General features: G+C 40.1%; 1 protein-coding gene across 1 annotated transcript in view; it reads right to left on the bottom strand.

The window, feature by feature from the left end:
- The window catches only part of LOC127847284 (uncharacterized), a 62,807-nt gene that overhangs the window by 7,745 nt on the left and 33,485 nt on the right, over positions 1-21,577 (bottom strand). The window contains exons 15-23 of the mRNA XM_052379095.1: positions 18,238-18,325; positions 17,579-17,693; positions 12,060-12,154; positions 10,399-10,510; positions 8,910-9,122; positions 6,810-7,061; positions 3,441-3,706; positions 1,631-1,767; positions 584-698 (exon numbers count right to left, since the gene is read on the bottom strand). Of these exons, the coding sequence (XP_052235055.1) occupies positions 584-698; positions 1,631-1,767; positions 3,441-3,706; positions 6,810-7,061; positions 8,910-9,122; positions 10,399-10,510; positions 12,060-12,154; positions 17,579-17,693; positions 18,238-18,325 (1,393 nt within the window). The remainder of the gene's footprint in view (positions 1-583; positions 699-1,630; positions 1,768-3,440; positions 3,707-6,809; positions 7,062-8,909; positions 9,123-10,398; positions 10,511-12,059; positions 12,155-17,578; positions 17,694-18,237; positions 18,326-21,577) is intronic.

The raw sequence follows: 21,577 nt of genomic DNA on the forward strand, positions 1-21,577 counted from the left end.
ATAATAAGAACACTTGTTTGAGCTAATTTCATGAAGTTTATGCTTACAAATGTGACTTCCAGAGTGTTAACAAGTTTTTTCTTTAACTTGACACAGAGACGTAACTTTTTACCTCACATTACCCAGTTTTGAACCAGGCCAAGTTTGAAATATTTTGACCACGTTTCATGACGACTTGAAGCAGAAAAAAGGTCTGTAAAGTACTCACAAGCTATATTGTTGATTTCATGAAGTTTATGACCACCGTAAGTTCGTTTCAAACTCAGCTAAGATATGATTAGAACACATGTATGACAATTGGCAAATACAAGTTGCCTCTAAACAATTCACAGGCTTTTTCTTTAATTTGCCCTAGCATTTAGCTATTTACCTCGTGTGACTTTGTTTTTGAACTCGGATGAGTTATCAATATGACCAATGTTCTGACCGCGTGTCATTAAGAGTGGGAATAAATGTGGCCTAATGAATGTTCACACGGCAATGTTGACGACGTACGACCCCTGATAAGGACAAAATGATATCATAAAAGCTCACATTGAGCTCATGAAAGCTTAACATATAGCAAACTTTTAACAGTTCATACCTGTTTGTCTTGCCATGTTTTGAAGACTGCTTTTGCAGTGATAAAAGCCTGGCCGGCAGCATTCACAGCTGTTGCAACTAGCTGGTTGGCAAACTCAGGTGCAAACTCTACAGTCCTAAAAAAAATAAATATGTACTATTGAGCAATGGTCTGGGAAAACGGGGCTTAATGCAGGTGCTTAAGAAGTCATCTCGAATTAGTCTGTGTAGCACCAGCCACAACACTTTTCACGGGTTCGATCCCCACCGAGGGAGCGTTCTTTAGATCTCCCCCACAGACACCAAGTACTGGTTCTAGGCCCAGGAAACGGACTCGAGAGCGTTTATATAAGCCTTAGGCTTTCGATGCAATCGAGCTAAAATAAATAGGTTTAAACTAACACTTTTCACCTTTACTGGCAGAGAATTCATTTCAACCAAAAATACCCTAAAAGTAGTGTTGTCCCTGATTAGTCGGTGCTTATCTAGGAAGACACTTTACATGCATTAAATCCAGTTTTCTCTGAACATGGCATAATTGAATTGTTTGAAATTAAAATATATTTCTTTAACTATTTTTAACATTGATGAAAGTAAGTTACAAATACGCAATCGTTTTCGTTAATTTTTTAAAAAAGTAAGTGCATTTGTTGAGTCAATTGCAAAATGATATAACGCAGACAGTTTGAGAGTTAACCTGAATAATGTCCTCAGTGGATTTGAAAACTTAAAACCCAACACATAATTTTATACGTAACATTGCTAATCCTTTGCCGCTCAGAAACAAAGTAAATTGCTATATGCAATCAGCATACAACAAGAACACCCTGCGAGAAACTTGCAGTCTCTTTAGGTCTTATGCTGTTTGCTTTTTATCAGTAGATTCGAAGCGGAAATTAAGCTTTTACAATTTGAATCTTGTAGGAATGGTCTGAAATTTAATTTGATTTTCTAAACGGACTACAAATGCATCAAAGTGACCATTCAAGTGGAAAAGGGTAAAATCAAGCACATAATTATATTTCAACCATTCTCCCCAGCTAAAGAAGCGCAATAGCAGCAAATATACCTTGTAGTCTGCCCAGAGGCTGGTCCCTTTTTCTCGCCTGCTTTAACATACACAACATTTGGAAGCTGGGCACCAGCTGATACTGGTTCCTTGGTTACGGTGTTTTCTAAGTTGGTAACCAGCTCAACCATCGGTTCCTGTACAAAAAATGTGCTGTGTCATGATAAAATGCGCAGCACTCAGGGAAAATGGGTTTTAATGCATGTGCGTAAAGTGTAGTCTAAGATTAGCCTGTGCAGTTCACACAGGCTAATCAGTCACAACACTTTCAGCTGTAATGGAATTTATTGCATAAAAGAAGTCTCTTCTAAACGAAAATCCAGTTTACACAGAGTGCACAGACTTATCTGAGACAAACCTTTACGCACATGCATTTAGCCCAATTTTCCCAGAGTGGAGGCTCAATTATACAAATATCAAAACAGCATTTAAAATGAAAGGGAACATTTGCCATTTTTTATATATAAACAACAGTTTTAAGTCAAATGTGTGGTTTTAAAACGTTTTCAGCAATTTCAATATGAATTAACACCAATTACCAATCATACAAAAGCTTTTATTTACGAATTCACCGGAATAAACATTTAAGTCTTAAACTTGACGTGACCATTGTTTAATTTTTCAAAACATGAATATCTTTCTTGTATTATCTAGTGTTATTCTGACTCAACTATTTGTATATTTTAAGAATTAATATACAAGATATACTTTCCAATTTCTGTCAAACATCAAAACCCATGAACAACTGGACACATTTTTACTTAGGTCAAAACATTTTATGTCCACCAGGCCCACGAAATACACTTAAACGCCACAGTGCCAATGTTACTTTCCAGGCACACGAAATACACTTAAACGTCTAAACGTCTAAGTGCCAATGTTACTTTCCATCCCAACTCTGGTAGTTTTCTTAAAAACTCCTCCAAAGATACTTAGCATTGATTCTTCCCGGGATATAGACCAAAGTGTCTAAATTAGCCTAAAGCTTTGGATGCAATTGAGCCAAAATCAAGAAATGTAAAACTAAACACACACAAATGTGCATCACCTGGCCTCATAACCACTATCATAAACCCTTTCAGTGCGGGAACCGAATTTTGAAGGCCTTTGTAAACAGTTTGGATCCAGATGAGACGCCACAGAACGTGGCGTCTCATCAGGATCCAAACTGTTTGCTATTCTGATAATATTCTTTGAAAAAAAATCTAAGAAAATGCTAATTTTAGAAATTCAGCAGACGACATTTTAGCAGATGACAAATTTCCCAGCATGCAAAGGGTTAAGCACCTGCATACAAGTATTTGTTTTCCATCAGCGAGAAAGAGCAGCAAAATGATGCCAATACTGTGCACACCACATTGAGGTCATTGTAACATGTAATCATTTTGTGCTGATATCAACTGAACACCATGCGTAGTGGATATGGTGTTCCCTATGTGACCAGGAGGTCAAGGGTTAAATCAATACCTACTGTTGGAGCGCTCTCTAGATATCCTGTAAGGACTAAAAGTTCTCAAAATATCCCTCAAGGCACCAAGTACTGATTCTTTCCAGGAAAAGGACTTGAGACCCTTTTAATAAACCTTAGTGTTTTGATGCCATGAAGCTACTATATATATGTTTCAACTAACCACTATAATTTAGGATTTGAATACAAATGTTTAATTTGTTTTCTTGAACTACATTTTTAAGTGAAAGAGCAGTAAAATGATGTTAACACATTACATCCTATTTTGAGGTCATTGTGATGTTTGATAATTATGAGCTTATATCAATTAACATCAACTGACTGTTATTCTCTTCATCTTACATTGTCGTCTGCAGCGGCAGCTCCCATTTCCTGTCCACCAGTGGCGCCCTCTACCAGGGTCCCAGACTCAAGGGAAGTCACTATAGGAAGAGCAGTTACATCCCCTGCAGGGTCACCTCCATTGTCCATGGCATTCTCAGTACAAAGGGGAACAACTCTGTCTCTCGCCCCAACAGTTGCCTCCCCTGAAGCCATCTGGCCAGTGCTTGTTCCAACTGCACTTTCCAACACGGAATCAATCATAACGACAACCGAGTCTAGACGCTCTACAAGAATAAAACCTTTTTTTTTGGAAATTTAAATTAGATGTGTCAGTTTCTATCTGGCTTCCTAGGTAATAGACTTATTCTAATTTTTATTCTTATAATACAACCATAACCATAGTAAGTCACTACAATCATTGAAAACATTCTCCTGCCCCATAACATTTGTTTGCGGAATACACAATACCAAATATGCATCGTGTGATAGACTATGACTTTAACATTTTAATTTCAAATTACAATACACAACAATTGTTGTACTTCCTTGAAAATCAGTACCATAGTTTTTTAACAATCTTATTTCAGAGTTCCTCACAAGAATACACTTGTGTACTACTTCTTGTTTCACTGCTGGCCAATAAACAAAAAAAGATAATTTCAAATTTCTTAAGTTCATAAAAATATTTGATTGCTTATACCCAAAATTGTCAGGATTAATTCACCATTTATGTTATACATTTATTTTTAAAATCTTTTTTAAGAGTGCATTACATGAATGGTCTTGTTTACAACTTCTTGTTTTATTTTTGGCAAATATATAATATCCATGCAAGTCAACACCTTATAGTGTAATTAACAAGGGCTGTTTGTAAAACATGCATGCCCCCCATATGGGCTGTCCGTTGTAGTGGCAGCCATTGTGTGAATACGATTTTTGTCACTGTGACCTTGACCTTTGACCTAGTGACCTGAAAATCAATAGGGGTCATCTGCGAGTCACGATCAATGTACCTATGAAGTGTCATGATCCTAGGCAAAAGCGTTCTTGAGTTATCATCCGAAAATCATTTTCCTATTTCGGGTCACCGTGACCTTGACCTTTGACCTTGTGACCTCAAAATCAATAGGGGTCATCTGCAAGTCATGATCAATCTACCTATGAAGTTTCATGATCCTAGGCGTATGCGTTCTTGAGTTATCATCCCAAAACCATTTTACTATTTCGGGTCACCGTGACCTTGACCTTTGACATAGTGACCTCAAAATCAATAGGGTTCATCTGCGAGTCATGATCAATCTACTCATGAAGTTTCATGATCCCAGGCGTATGCGTTCTTGAGTTATCATCCGGAAACCATTTTACTATTTAGGGTCACTTTGACCTTGACCTTTGACCTAGTGACCTCAAAATCAATAGGGGTCATCTGCAAGTCATGATCAATTTACCCATGAAGTTTCATGATCCTAGGCGTATGCGTTCTTGAGTTATTCAAAAACCATTTTACTATTTCGGGTCACCGTGACCTTGACCTTTGACCTAGTGACCTCAAAATCAATAGGGGTCATCTGCGAGTCATGATCAATGTACCTATGAAGTTTCATGATCCTAGGCCCAAGCGTTCTTGAGTTATCGTCTGACAACCACCTGGTGGACGGACCGACCGACAGACCGACCGACCGACATGAGCAAAGCAATATACCCCCTCTTCTTCGAAGGGGGGCATAAAAATTGGGAGGGGGCATGGGGGTGGGTAGAAGGGGGGGTAGGGGGTGGGTAGAAGGGGGGGTAGGGGGGAGTGACAGGGGGATATAATGTGGGGTGGGGTTATTTATTACATGTTTAAAAAATATATGGACTGTCCGTTGTACTGGCAGCCATTGTGTGAATACGTTTTTTGTCACTGTGACCTAGAACTTTGACCTAGTGACATGAAAATCAATAGGGATCATCTGCGAGTCACAATCAATGAACCTATGAAGTGTTATCATCCAAAAATCATTTTACTATTTCGTGTCACTGTGACCTTGACCTTTGACCTTGTGACCTCAAAATCAAAAGGGGTCATCTGCAAGTCATTATAAACCTACCTATGAAGTTTCATGATCCTAGGCATATGAGTTCTTGAGTTATCATCCGAAAATCATTTTACAATTTCAGGTCACCGTGACCTTGACCTTTGACCTAGTGACCTGAAAATCAATAGGGGTCATCTGCGAGTCATGATCAATCTACCTATGAAGTTTCATGATCCTAGGCATATGCATTCTTGAATTATCATCCGAAAATCATTTTAGTACTTCAGGTCACCATGACGTTGACCTTTGACAAAGTGACCTGAAAATCAATAGGGGTCATCTGCAAGTCATGATCAATCTACCCATGAAGTTTCATGATGCTAGGCATTTGCGTTCTTGAGTTATCATCCGCAAACCATTTTTCTATTTCAGGTCACCGTGACCTTGACCTTTAACCTAGTGACCTGAAAATCAATAGGGGTCATCCGCGAGTCATGATCAATCTACCCAAGAAGTTTCATGATCCTAGGCGTATGCATTCTTGAGTTATAATCCGGAAACCATTTTACTATATTTGGGTCACCGTGACCTTGACCTTTGACCTAGTGACCTGAAAATCAATAGGGGTCATCTGCGAGTCATGATCAATCTACCCATAAAGTTTCATGATCCTAGGCATATGCGTTCTTGAGTTATCATCCGGAAACCATTTTACTATTTCGGGTCACCGTGACCTTGACCTTTGACCTAGTGACCTGAAAATCAATAGGGATCATCTGCAAGTCATGATCAATCTACACATGAAGTTTCATGATCCTAGGCGTATGCGTTCTTGAGTTATCATCCGGAAACAATTTTACTATTTCGAATCACCGTGACCTTGACCTTTGACCTAGTGACCACAAATTCATTAGGGGTCATCTGCAAGTCATGATCAATCTACCCATGAAGTTTCATGATCCTAAGCGTATGCGTTCTTGAGTTATCATCCGGAAACCATTTTACTATTTCGTGTCACCGTGACCTTGACCTTTGACCTAGTGACCTCAAAATCAATAGGGGTCATCTGCGAGTCATGATCAATGTACCTATGAAGTTTCATGATCCTAGCCCCAAGCGTTCTTGAGTTATCATCCGAAAACCACCTGGTGGACGGACCGACCAACCTACCGACCGACCAACCGACCGACATGAGCAAAGCAATATACCCCCTCTTCTTCGAAGGGGGGCATAATAAACATACAAATGTAACACCTTATAGAGTAAGTTTAATCATAGACATAAAATGTTAATTAATGTTATTTTGCCAAAATAGAATGATAATTGGAAAATTCTTTAGTTCATGAACAAATTTTCTTGCTTTTTTTACCTCCTTGAGAAGATTCACCACCAGAATTGTCTCCCTTGAACTCAATCCGATTGGCTGGCTCAGCACTGCAGGTGAGGTCATCCAAAGAGTGGGAGGGGCTTAGGAACTTGGCGGGCAGGGCCTCCTGGGTGCGGGAAGAGCCTGACCTCTGTGGGGGCGTGATCTCACGAGAAGGGGTGGGGCTTAAAGGTCGCGTTGACAGCTGACTGGAGGTCGTCAAAATGTCGTCGACTGAAAATCCTGCACCAATCCCTACAGCAAGAATTGCGAACATGAAAATTTTAATTCCGACTTGATACGTACAAATTTAAAAACAAGATGTGTTTGTGAAACACAATGTCCCCCTATATGACGTTTGACCTTGTAGGATGAGCTTGACCTTGACCCTTCACCACTCAAAATGTGCAGCTCCATGAGATACACATGCATTTCAAATATAAAATTGCTAGCTTCAATATTGCAGAAGTGACATTACATGAGCAATTTTGTCCCATATATTTGACCTTGAAGGATGACCTTGACCTTTCACCACTAAAAATGTGCAGCTCCATGAGATACACATGCATGCCAAATATCAAGTTGCTATCTTCAATATTGCAAAAGTATTCATAAAATTAGCGATTTGGGCCACATATATTTGACCTCTGACCTTGAAGGATGACCTTGACCTTGACATTTCACCACTCAAAATGTGCAGCTCCATGAGATACACATGCATGCCAAATATCAAGTTGCTATCTTCAATATTGCAAAAGTACTCATAAAATGAGCGATTTTGGCCACATATATTTGACATCTGACCTTGAAGGTTGACCTTGACCTTGACCTTTCACCACTCAAAATGTGAAGCTCCATGAGATACACATACATGCCAAATATCAAGTTGCTATCTTGAATATTGAAATACTGCAAAAGTGTACATTAAATGAGCGATTTTGACCCATATATTTGACCTTTGACCTTGAAGGATGACCTTGACCTTGACCTTTCACCACTCAAAATGTGCAGCTCAATGAGATACATATGCATGCCAAATATCAAGTTGCTATCTTCAATATTGCAAAAGTTATTGCAAATGTTAAAGTTGGCGCAAACCAACCAACCAACAAACAGACCAACAGACAGGGCAAAAACAATATGTCCCCCACTACTATAGTGGGGGACATAAAAACATGGAAAAAATGAAAATTTGAATTCCAACTTGATACTTACCAATTAAAAAACAACAACACTCCAAATCCCTATACAAAGCATGCATAAATAAACAAGAACTGTCACCATAGGATGACATATGCCCCCTATAAACACTTTGATAGCAGTTAGGAGTCAAAACTTTTGTGCATATGGAAAGGCCTTGTCCATATACACATGCATACCAAATATGAAGGTTACATCTAAAGCGACATAGAAGTTATGAGCATTTTTCGAAACCTGAACGCAGTGTGATGGTCAGACAGATGGACGGATCACTATATGCCCTCCTTCGGGGACATAAAAATTCCTAATAAATAATCAAATTTTTCACAACTACAGAACACAATGATCAACATTTAACTACCCAATAAAAACAAGGCCAAGTCCGGGTACTGTGTGCAGAATATTTCCTTTGTTAGATGTTAAAATAAAAATTATTTTGGTTTATCATTTATGTTTATAAGTAGTTAATTAATGTCTCTGCATTGTTCTTATACACAGCTGTTTGATCCTACGTATCACAACTGCATATCATTGTTTATTGTCAGAAAATATTTCTTAAAATACCGAACAAAAATATTAAACATAAACTGTTCATTTTTTTTAATTTAAAGAAATGGGAAATGTTTTATGATAAATGCTGATAATTTTTGTTATAGTTAATTTACACACCAAATAGTAAAAATTAATGTTCTTATTACAAGGGTATCATCTTTTAAACAGCAATTGAAGCACACTAAATGTTGAACATTTTTTTGTGTTTTAGGGAAACCTTTAATTGGCAATTTGAGGCGGTTATTTGTGAATTTTGTTAAATTTGCAATTAGAATTTCAAATTGGACCAAAAAACAGAACAGATACAAAAGCATTGCTCTTAAATTTTAAAAAAAATCACATCACACTCACTGTTCGTAACATCATTGTGGTTATCGTCAAGGGAGTAATCGTAGTCCGAGCGGTCCGCCACCGAGTTCGAGTAACTCGACAGGTTCAAGTCTCGAAGTGGTTTGCTCAAGTCGAAGCAGTCGGGCATTGGAACGATGATGTAGTCGCAGTCCGACAGGGAGTCATCATTGAAATCATCGTCCGAGTAACTGCTGACTGACTCGAGGTCGATTTCTAAAGAGATACCAGTCACATTCCAAGCCGTGTATGAAAATATAGAGGGTAGTCCATGTTCTTCGAATTCTTTCTAGTAAGAGAGTTGAGCTGATGGTTATGTTAACAAAACTTGATCTATAAAACAATGTTTAAATGATTTAAAATATTATTAATATTAGATACATACATATTGCAATGTGTTTCTGATAGTTTTTGGACTTTTTTCCACGATATTCAGAATATTTTTATCTTTAAATTAGGAAACAATAAAATAATATTTGACTGGAAAACTTTTTATTTACATTAGTAATTATATGGGCCTTGTTCTGGGAAAACTGGGCTTAATGCATGTGCATATAAAGTCATCCAAGATAATCCTGTGCAGTCTGCACAGGGTAATCACGGACAGCACTTTCCACTGAATTTTTCGCTAAGAGATTTTCTTTAAACGAAAAATTACGTAAAAGAAAAAGTTTAGATCCTGATTAGCCTGCGCAGACAGACTTCACAGGCTAATGTGGGACGACACTTTACACACATTCATAAAACCTTGTTTTCCCAGAATATAGACAGATTTTTAAGTTTGTTGACTTTTTCTTGCCCCAGGGAGGGTTGAAGTGATGTTGATGCTAACAGTGGATGGAGGTGGTGATAAAGAAAGGTTTATATTCTTGAGGTTTAGGCCGAGTTACTGAATGTGCAGCCAGTGTTTTTGTGTAAATAACAGTCACACTCTGCGCAAAAACTGCTTAATGCAAGCGCCTTAAATGTTGTCTGTACAGGCTTATCAGAGATGGCACTTTCCGCTTTCACGGTATTTTTCGTTTAAAAGTCTCTTCTTAGTGAAAATCGAGCTTAGACGGCCAGTGACATTCCTGATTAGCCTGTGCGGACTGAAATAAGATTTGACGGGAATAATATATCACAGGAAACATTTTAACAGTAGTAAGTATATCCAGAAGAAACAAGAGCTGTCACCATAGGATGACATATACCTCCTATAAACGCTTTGATACAAGTTATGAGCATTTTTCGGAACCTAAATACTAAATCCTTGATATGCACTAAGTGACCCCGTGACCTTGTTTTTGACCCGGCATGACCCATATTCGAACTTGACCTAGATTTTGTCTAGATACAACTCCCGACCAAGTTTGGTAAAGATCGGATGAAAACTATTTGAATTAGAGAGCGGACACGAAAAGTGTGACAGACTGACAGACAGACTGACGGACAGTGCAAAAACTATAAACTCCCTTTTCTTCGAAAGGGGGCATAACAATGCTGTACCGACCTGGTTTGAAATCTAGGCTCTCCATACGATGTCTGACGTAGTTGTGGTCCCCGTACTGGTCCTCCCCGTCGGCGTGTGAGACCAGCTCTACGCTACTGCTCTTGGATATCGGCTGTAACGAGACCATAATGGGTGTGTATTATCCCCCGCCAGAGGCGGAGGGATATTGTTTTGGCGTTGTCCGTCCGTCCGTCCGGCACTTTTGTGTCCGGAGCCATATCTTGGAAGTTCTTTGGTGGATTTCATTTAAACTTGGTATGAGTATATATATGCATAAGAGGATGATGAACGCCAAATGGCATTGTACACCATCTGTTAAAAACAGACTTAAGGCCCTTTGTATCTTGAAAAAATGCTTTTTAGTGTCCGGAGCCATATCTTGGAAGTTCTTTAGCGGATTTCATTGAAACTTGGTATGAGTATATATATGCATAAGAGGATGATGCACGCCAAATGGCATTGTACACCATCTGTTAAAAATAGACTTATGGCACTTTGTATCTTGAAAAAATGCTTTTTACTATAGGCACTTTTGGGTCCGGAGCCATATCTTGGAAGTGCTTTGGCGGATTTCCTTTAAACTTGGTATGAGTATATATATGCATAAAAGGATGATGCACGCCAAATGGCATTGTACACCATCTGTTAAAAGCAGACTTATGGCCCTTTGTATCTTGAAAAAATGCTTTTTACTATAGTCATTTTTGTGTCCGGAGCCATATCTTGGAAGCGCTTTGGCGGATTTCTTTGAAACTTGGTATGAATATATTCCCGCGCCAGAGGCGGAGGGATATTGTTTTGGCATTGTCCGTCCGTCCGGCTGTCCGGCCGGCACTTTTGTGCTTAAGAACCTCCCTTTTCTTAGTTTTGTGTTATTGTCTTCCGTCCGTCCATCTATCATTATGTTCATCCGTCCAATTTGCACCCATCCTCAAACAAAGCATATGTTACGGGGGATACCTTGGGCCTTTCAGGCCCTCTTGTTTATAAGTTTTTGGGGTCTATCTGCCCCTGAGACTACATTATAAGTGTGTGGGCCCATCTGCGTGTGAGACAAGCTCTACACTACAGCTCTTGGATATCAGTTGTAACAAGACCATAATAGGTATGTATTTATAAGTTAACAGGGTCCATCTGCCCCTGAGGCTACATTATGTGGGTGTGGACCAATCTGCATTTGAGACAAGCTCTACGCTACAGCTCTTGGATCTGCTGTAATTATATCATTGCATACTGTGAAGGAAACACATATTTGAGCAGGGTTCTGGAAAACAAGGCTTAACGCACGTGATTCAAGTGTTGTCACAGATTAGCTTGTGCAGTTTTTACAGGCTGATCAAGAACAAGACTTTTGCCTAACTGGATTTTTTTTAGAAGAGGCTTCCTTTAAACAAAAAATACCATACAAGCAGATAATGTCATCCCTGTGCAAACTGCACAGGCTAATCTGAGACAACACTTTTGGCACATTTATTCTGCTTGTTTTTTTGCATGGCAACAACCAAAACACTAAAAAAACACTTAATACTACTGTATATTTGAAATGTTATAAACCTTTAATTACCACAATCATTCACAAAACAAAAGACATGTAAACAAAATTTAACTGGTTTCAGTATTCTGCAACTCAAGGTGTTCATAATTTTCTAACATCCCAATACCTTTAGTTCAAATTCCTCGCCATGACAACCCTCCTCCTCCTCTTTCTCGATGTCATCTGCTGGCTCTGGATTGGGAGTCTTCAAGGGGGTCACATCTTGAATAACAAGTTACTATGTGAGAATTCTTTACAGCATTTAAATAAACTATGTCAACATAACATCGGTAATGATTGGGCGTCTTTAAGGGGGTCACATTTGGAATAACAAGTTAGTGTGTGGGAATTTGTTACGCCCACTTAAATAAACAATGTAAACATAACATCGGTAATGATTGGGCGTCTTTAAGGGGGTCACATCTGGAATAACAAGGTAGTCTGTGGGAATTCGTTACGCCCACTTAAATAAACAATATGAGCCTTGCTCAGATAAAATGGGCTAAATACATGTGTGTAAAGTGTCATCCCTAAATACATGTGTGTAAAGTGTCATCCCTAAATACATGTGTGTAAAGTGTCATCCCTAAATACATGTGTGTAAAGTGTCATCCCTAAATACATGTGTGTAAAGTGTCATCCCTAAATACATGTGTGTAAAGTGTCATCCCTAAATACATGTGTGTAAAGTGTCATCCCTAAATACATGTGTGTAAAGTGTCATCCCTAAATACATGTGTGTAAAGTGTCATCCCTAAATACATGTGTGTAAAGTGTCATCCCTAAATACATGTGTGTAAAGTGTCATCCCTAAATACATGTGTGTAAAGTGTCATCCCTAAATACATGTGTGTAAAGTGTCATCCCTAAATACATGTGTGTAAAGTGTCATCCCTAAATACATGTGTGTAAAGTGTCATCCCTAATACATGTGTGTAAAGTGTCATCCCTAAATACATGTGTGTAAAGTGTCATCCCTAAATACATGTGTGTAAAGTGTCATCCCTAAATACATGTGTGTAAAGTGTCATCCCTAAATACATGTGTGTAAAGTGTCATCCCTAAATACATGTGTGTAAAGTGTCATCCCTAAATACATGTGTGTAAAGTGTCATCCCTAAATACATGTGTGTAAAGTGTCATCCCTAAATACATGTGTGTAAAGTGTCATCCCTAAATACATGTGTGTAAAGTGTCATCCCCGATGTAGACTATACAGGCTAAATACATGTGTGAAAAGTGTCATCCATGATGAGGACTGCACGTGCTTAATTCATGTGTGTAAAGTGTCATCCCAGATGTAGACTGCACAGGCTAAATACATGTGTGTAAAGTGTCATCCATGATGAGGACTGCACGTGCTTAATTCATGTGTGTAAAGTGTCATCCCCGATGTAGACTATACAGGCTAAATACATGTGTGTAAAGTGTCATCCATGATGAGGACTGCACGTGCTTAATTCATGTGTGTAAAGTGTCATCCCCGATGTAGACTGCACAGGCTAAATACATGTGTGTAAAGTGTCATCCCTAAATACATGTGTGTAAAGTGTCATCCCTAAATACATGTGTGTAAAGTGTCATCCCTAAATACATGTGTGTAAAGTGTCATCCCTAAATACATGTGTGTAAAGTGTCATCCCTAAATACATGTGTGTAAAGTGTCATCTCAGATGTAGACTGCACAGGCTAAATACATGTGTGTAAAGTGTCATCCCAGATGTAGACTATACAGGCTGAATACATGTGTGTAAAGTGTCATCCCAGATGTAGACTGCACAGGCTGAATACATGTGTGTAAAGTGTCATCCCAGATGTAGACTGCACAGGCTGAATACATGTGTGTAAAGTGTCATCCCAGATGTAGACTGCACAGGCTGAATACATGTGTGTAAAGTGTCATCCCAGATGTAGACTGCACAGGCTGAATACATGTGTGTAAAGTGTCATCCCAGATGTAGACTGCACAGGCTGAATACATGTGTGTAAAGTGTCATCCCAGATGAAGACTGCACAGGCTGAATACATGTGTGTAAAGTGTCATCCCAGATGTAGACTGCACAGGCTGAATACATGTGTGTAAAGTGTCATCCCAGATGTAGACTGCACAGGCTGAATACATGTGTGTAAAGTGTCATCCCAGATGTAGACTGCACAGGCTGAATACATGTGTGTAAAGTGTCATCCCAGATGTAGACTGCACAGGCTGAATACATGTGTGTAAAGTGTCATCTCAGATGTAGACTGCACAGGCTGAATACATGTGTGTAAAGTGTCATCTCAGATGTAGACTGCACAGGCTAAATACATTTGTGTAAAGTGTCATCCCAGATGTAGACTGCACAGGCTAAATACATGTGTGTAAAGTGTCATCCATGATGAGGACTGCACAGGCTAAATACATGTGTGTAAAGTGTCATCTCAGATGTAGACTGCACAGGCTAAATACATGTGTGTAAAGTGTCATCCATGATGTAGACTGCACAGGCTAAATACATGTGTGTAAAGTGTCATCACAGATGTAGACTGTACAGGCTAAATACATGTGTGTAAAGTGTCATCACAGATGTAGACTGTACAGGCTAAATACATGTGTGTAAAGTGTCATCCATGATGAGGACTGCACAGGCTAAATACATGTGTGTAAAGTGTCATCCAAGATGTAGACTGTACAGGCTAAATACATGTGTGTAAAGTGTCATCCCCGATGTAGACTGCACAGGCTAAATACATGTGTGTAAAGTGTCATCTCAGATGTAGACTGCACAGGCTAAATACATGTGTGTAAAGTGTCATTTCAGATGTAGACTGCACAGGCTAAATACATCTGTGTAAAGTGTCATTTCAGATGTAGACTGCACAGGCTAAATACATGTGTGTAAAGTGTCATCCCAGATGTAGACTGCACAGGCTGAATACATGTGTGTAAAGTGTCATCCCCGATGAAGACTGCACAGGCTAAATACATGTGTGTAAAGTGTCATCCCCGATGAAGACTGCACAGGCTAAATACATGTGTGTAAAGTGTCATCCCAGATGTAGACTATACAGGCTAAATACATGTGTGTAAAGTGTCATCCATGATGAGGACTGCACGTGCTTAATTCATGTGTGTAAAGTGTCATCCCCGATGAAGACTGCACAGGCTAAATACAGGTGTGTAAAGTGTCATCCCAGATGTAGACTGCACAGGCTAAATACATGTGTGTAAAGTGTCATCCCAGATGTAGACTGCACAGGCTAAATACATGTGTGTAAAGTGTCATCCCCGATGAAGACTGCACAGGCTAAATACAGGTGTGTAAAGTGTCATCCCAGATGTAGACTATACAGGCTAAATACATGTGTGTAAAGTGTCATCCCAGATGTAGACTGCACAGGCTAAATACATGTGTGTAAAGTGTCATCCATGATGAGGACTGCACAGGCTAAATACATGTGTGTAAAGTGTCATCACAGATGTAGACTATACAGGCTAAATACATGTGTGTAAAGTGTCATCCATGATGAGGACTGCACGTGCTTAATTCATGTGTGTAAAGTGTCATCCAAGATGTAGACTGTACAGGCTAAATACATGTGTGTAAAGTGTCATCCCCGATGTAGACTGCACAGGCTAAATACATGTGTGTAAAGTGCCATCCCAGATGTAGACTGCACAGGCTAAATACAGGTGTGTAAAGTGTCATCCCAGATGTAGACTGCACAGGCTAAATACAGGTGTGTAAAGTGTCATCCCAGATGTAGACTGCACAGGCTAAATACATGTGTGTAAAGTGTCATCCCAGATGTAGACTGCACAGGCTAAATACATGTGTGTAAAGTGTCATCCCCGATGTAGACTGCACAGGCTAAATACAGGTGTGTAAAGTGTCATCCCAGATGTAGACTGCACAGGCTAAATACATGTGTGTAAAGTGTCATCCCCGATGTAGACTGCACAGGCTAAATACATGTGTGTAAAGTGCCATCCATGATGAGGACTGCACGTGCTTAATTCATGTGTGTAAAGTGTCATCCCCGATGAAGACTGCACAGGCTAAATACATGTGTGTAAAGTGCCATCCATGATGAGGACTGCACAGGCTAAATACATGTGTGTAAAGTGCCATCCATGATGAGGACTGCACGTGCTTAATACATGTGTGTAAAGTGTCATCCCTAAATACATGTGTGTAAAGTGTCATCCCAGATGTAGACTGCACAGACTAAATACATGTGTGTAAAGTGCCATCCATGATGAAGACTGCACAGGCTAAATACATGTGTGTAAAGTGTCATCCCAGATGTAGACTGCACAGGCTAAATACATGTGTGTAAAGTGTCATCCCAGATGAAGACTGCACAGGCTAAATACATGTGTGTAAAGTGTCATCCCAGATGTAGACTGCACAGGCTAAATACATGTGTGTAAAGTGTCATCGCAAATGAGAACTGCACAGACTAAATACATGTGTGTAAAGTGTCATCCCAGATGTAGACTGCACAGGCTAAATACATGTGTTAAGTGTCATCCCAGATGTAGACTGCACAGGCTGAATACATGTGTGTAAAGTGTCATCCCAGATGTAGACTGCACAGACTAAATACATGTGTGTAAAGTGTCATCCCAGATGTAGACTGCACAGACTAAATACATGTGTGTAAAGTGTCATCCAAGATGTAGACTGCACAGGCTAAATACATGTGTGTAAAGTGTCATCCATGATGTAGACTGCACAGGCTAAATACATGTGTGTAAAGTGTCATAGCAGATGAAGACTGCACAGGCTAAATACATGTGTGTAAAGTGTCATAGCAGATGTAGACTGCACAGGCTAAATACATGTGTGTAAAGTGTCATAGCAGATGTAGACTGCACAGGCTAAATACATGTGTGTAAAGTGTCATCACAGATGTAGACTGCACAAGCTAAATACATGTGGGTAAAGTGTCATCCCAGATGTAGACTGCACAAGCTAAATACATGTGTGTAAAGTGTCATCGCAAATGAGAACTGCACAGACTAAATACATGTGTGTAAAGTGTCATCCCAGATGTAGACTGCACAGGCTAAATACATGTGTGTAAAGTGTCATCCCAGATGAAGACTGCACAGGCCAATTAGGGACGACACTTTCCTAATTTAAGGATTTTTTTGTTTACAGAAGTCACCTCTAGATGGAAAGTCTGTTAAAGCGAAAAGTGTCCTCGCTGATGAGCCTGTGCGGGCTGCACAGGCTTATCTGGGACGACTCTTTACAAACATGCATTAAACCCCTTTTTCACAGAGCACGGCCCAATTATATAATTAGTAGAGTTCATGCCCCATTTGACTTCAGAGTCATTTTAGTACATTACAGTTTTAAGAATATTTCTTATTTTATGACAAAGAATCTGTTGGTATTGTAATTCTTCTTATTTCTTTCCTATAGAGTTTAATTTAATAGAGTTTTAAAGACCTTGTAAACTAGATTCACATTTTAAAGGCTTCACTTCCAACCCTTAGATACTGATGAGCAGCAAACAGCATGAAACCTGAACAGACAGAGTTATTCTGGCTTTATGCTGTTTTCAAATAGCCATTTTCAATTTGTTTCTGGGTGGGAAAGGGTTCAGTAAACTGAAGCACTACATATTACAAGAACCTGTTCAAAGTTTACATACCAAATGGAGTGTTATTTGGGGTCGGTGTGTATGACACAGTTGCTCCCCTCTTCTCTGTTTCCAGGGACAACTGGGCCACAGCCAGTGTCAGATCATCAGTGATGCTGGGTTCAGCCTGAAAAAGATCGAGCTTAATATAATACATACTCTTAAATCATTATTATTTGCCGGAAATTAATGTTGGTTTATTTTGTGCAATGACTGATCAACAATTATAACACATACACATATTAAATTAACGACAAATATTCTACTCTTTTTTTTCCAAAATAGAATAATCCACATATTTAACCTTCATAAAAATGATTATTTTTACAAAAAACACCAAAATTCATGCAGACAAATATCTATGATTTGAAAGTAATCACTGCCTGTGCAAGATAAGTATGTCATCTGCTAAGTTATACTCATTCATAAGGGTTCTGTGTTTCTGAATGCTTTGTAAAATGTTATTGTGTGAAGATGGAGGTATATAACACAAGAAACTATTATACAATTGTGATGATGGAGGTATATAACACAAGAAACTATAATAAAATATTATTCTTATATGCTTTAGATGTTGGTCTAGGAAAATAAGTGCATTCAATTGATTAAATGCAGAAAAAGTCATTGGCATTGGCCAGTGGGCGCATTAAAAGATTTTAAGAGCAGCTTGCCTTTTTCTCGACTTCCACAACATCATCTTCTTTATCCCCGTGGCAAGCGTACAGTACGAATCCTTCATCACTGTCACTGTCTGGATCACTAGCAATCAGAACACATGCCATCATAAGTTTAGGTCAAACAATTTTTTTGAAACCAATTGCATAAAATTCCTAAGACACTCATTGAGACCATTATCTGGCAAGAACAAGTACCATAATTACTCTTAGTTTTCGGACAGTTAAAAATAATTTATCTTTTTCCTGTCCAAAAATTTAGATAAGAAAAATATTTACAAAGTTCAGGTGTCCACAAAATTAAGAGACAAAAATTAAATTTCCACAATTATAATTATATTGACATAAAAGCAATAAATCCACGCACAATAGTGTTTCTACTTTCAAATAAAAACAACTTCACAGCTTTAGTTGCTGGAAATGATACAGAACAAACAAGTTAAAACATTAAACATACTGCTTCCATAATAGGAAGATATAATTTAAAATCATGTCGGGTGAAGCAATTGTTTTCTACCGGTATACATGGTTATTTACGCAATTACACACATGTTATGGTCCTCATGCATGCATCTCCCAGGTTTTATGACCCTTATCCATTTGTAAAACCCCATGATCAAAGTCTCGCAAGATAAGCGAATACAGTGCCTACATCTGGTAAAAAAGCGCTATAAAATATACTGTCCGAAAATGTTAAGACCAAAAAGCTCATGTCAGAAGTAACAAAAAGAGTCACAAAAAATATTTATTTTGGAAAAAAAAGGGGTCGTCCGAAAACTTAGTGTCCGAAAACGTAGAGTAATTACGGTACATATAATGCCTCGTTTGGATAAAACTGGGCTAAATGCATGAGAGTCAAGTGTCATCCCAGATTGGCCTGTACAGTCCGCACAGACTTATCAGGGACAACACTTTTATGGAATTTTGTTTAAAGAAAGAATCTTCTAAACCAAGCTGCAGTATATGCAGAAAGTGTGGTCCCTTATTAGCCTGTGCGGATGGCATTGCATGCATGCATGCCCTGCAGAAAGTGTGGTCCCTTATTAGCCTGTGTGGATGGCATTCATTGCATGCATGCCCTGCAGAAAGTGTGGTCCCTTATTAGCCTGTGTGGATGGCATACATTGCATGCATGCCCTGCAGAAAGTGTGGTCCCTTATTAGCCTGTGTGGATGGCATGCATTGCATGCATGCCCTGCAGAAAGTGTGGTCCCTTATTAGCCTGTGCGGATGGCATACATTGCATGCATGCCCTGCAGAAAGTGTGGTCCCTTATTAGCCTGTGCGGATGGCATGCATTGCATGCATGCCCTGCAGAAAGTGTGGTCCCTTATTAGCCTGTGTGGATGGCATACATTGCATGCATGCCCTGCAGAAAGTGTGGTCCCTTATTAGCCTGTGTGGATGGCATTCATTGCATGCATGCCCTGCAGAAAGTGTGGTCCCTTATTAGCCTGTGCGGATGGCATTCATTGCATGCATGCCCTGCAGAAAGTGTGGTCCCTTATTAGCCTGTGCGGATGGCATTCATTGCATGCATGCCCTGCAGAAAGTGTGGACCCTTATTAGCCTGTGTGGATGGCATACATTGCATGCATGCCCTGCAGAAAGTGTGGTCCCTTATTAGCCTGTGTGGATGGCATTCATTGCATGCATGCCCTGCAGAAAGTGTGGTCCCTTATTAGCCTGTGTGGATGGCATTCATTGCATGCATGCCCTGCAGAAAGTGTGGTCCCTTATTAGCCTGTGTGGATGGCATTCATTGCATGCATGCCCTGCAGAAAGTGTGGTCCCTTATTAGCCTGTGCGGATGGCATTCATTGCATGCATGCCCTGCAGAAAGTGTGGTCCCTTATTAGCCTGTGTGGATGGCATACATTGCATGCATGCCCTGCAGAAAGTGTGGTCCCTTATTAGCCTGTGTGGATGGCATTCATTGCATGCATGCCCTGCAGAAAGTGTGGTCCCTTATTAGCCTGTGTGGATGGCATGCATTGCATGCATGCCCTGCAGAAAGTGTGGTCCCTTATTAGCCTGTGTGGATGGCATTCATTGCATGCATGCCCTGCAGAAAGTGTGGACCCTTATTAGCCTGTGTGGATGGCATACATTGCATGCATGCCCTGCAGAAAGTGTGGTCCCTTATTAGCCTGTGTGGATGGCATTCATTGCATGCATGCCCTGCAGAAAGTGTGGTCCCTTATTAGCCTGTGTGGATGGCATTCATTGCATGCATGCCCTGCAGAAAGTGTGGACCCTTATTAGCCTGTGCGGATGGCATTCATTGCATGCATGCCCTGCAGAAAGTGTGGTCCCTTATTAGCCTGTGCGGATGGCATTCATTGCATGCATGCCCTGCAGAAAGTGTGGTCCCTTATTAGCCTGTGTGGATGGCATACATTGCATGCATGCCCTGCAGAAAGTGTGGTCCCTTATTAGCCTGTGCGGATGGCATACATTGCATGCATGCCCTGCAGAAAGTGTGGTCCCTTATTAGCCTGTGTGGATGGCATTCATTGCATGCATGCCCTGCAGAAAGTGTGGTCCCTTATTAGCCTGTGTGGATGGCATACATTGCATGCATGCCCTGCAGAAAGTGTGGTCCCTTATTAGCCTGTGTGGATGGCATACATTGCATGCATGCCCTGCAGAAAGTGTGGTCCCTTATTAGCCTGTGCGGATGGCATACATTGCATGCATGCTCTGCAGAAAGTGTGGTCCCTTATTAGCCTGTGTGGATGGCATGCATTGCATGCATGCCCTGCAGAAAGTGTGGTCCCTTATTAGCCTGTGTGGATGGCATACATTGCATGCATGCCCTGCAGAAAGTGTGGTCCCTTATTAGCCTGTGTGGATGGCATACATTGCATGCATGCCCTGCAGAAAGTGTGGTCCCTTATTAGCCTGTGTGGATGGCATTCATTGCATGCATGCCCTGCAGAAAGTGTGGTCCCTTATTAGCCTGTGTGGATGGCATACATTGCATGCATGCCCTGCAGAAAGTGTGGTCCCTTATTAGCCTGTGCGGATGGCATACATTGCATGCATGCCCTGCAGAAAGTGTGGTCCCTTATTAGCCTGTGTGGATGGCATACATTGCATGCATGCCCTGCAGAAAGTGTGGTCCCTTATTAGCCTGTGTGGATGGCATACATTGCATGCATGCCCTGCAGAAAGTGTGGTCCCTTATTAGCCTGTGCAGATGGCATACATTGCATGCATGCCCTGCAGAAAGTGTGGTCCCTTATTAGCCTGTGTGGATGGCATTCATTGCATGCATGCCCTGCAGAAAGTGTGGTCCCTTATTAGCCTGTGTGGATGGCATACATTGCATGCA

This window comes from Dreissena polymorpha, chromosome 10 (genome assembly GCF_020536995.1).
Source record: "Dreissena polymorpha isolate Duluth1 chromosome 10, UMN_Dpol_1.0, whole genome shotgun sequence".
In the NCBI taxonomy this organism is placed as follows: Eukaryota; Metazoa; Mollusca; class Bivalvia; order Myida; family Dreissenidae; genus Dreissena; species Dreissena polymorpha.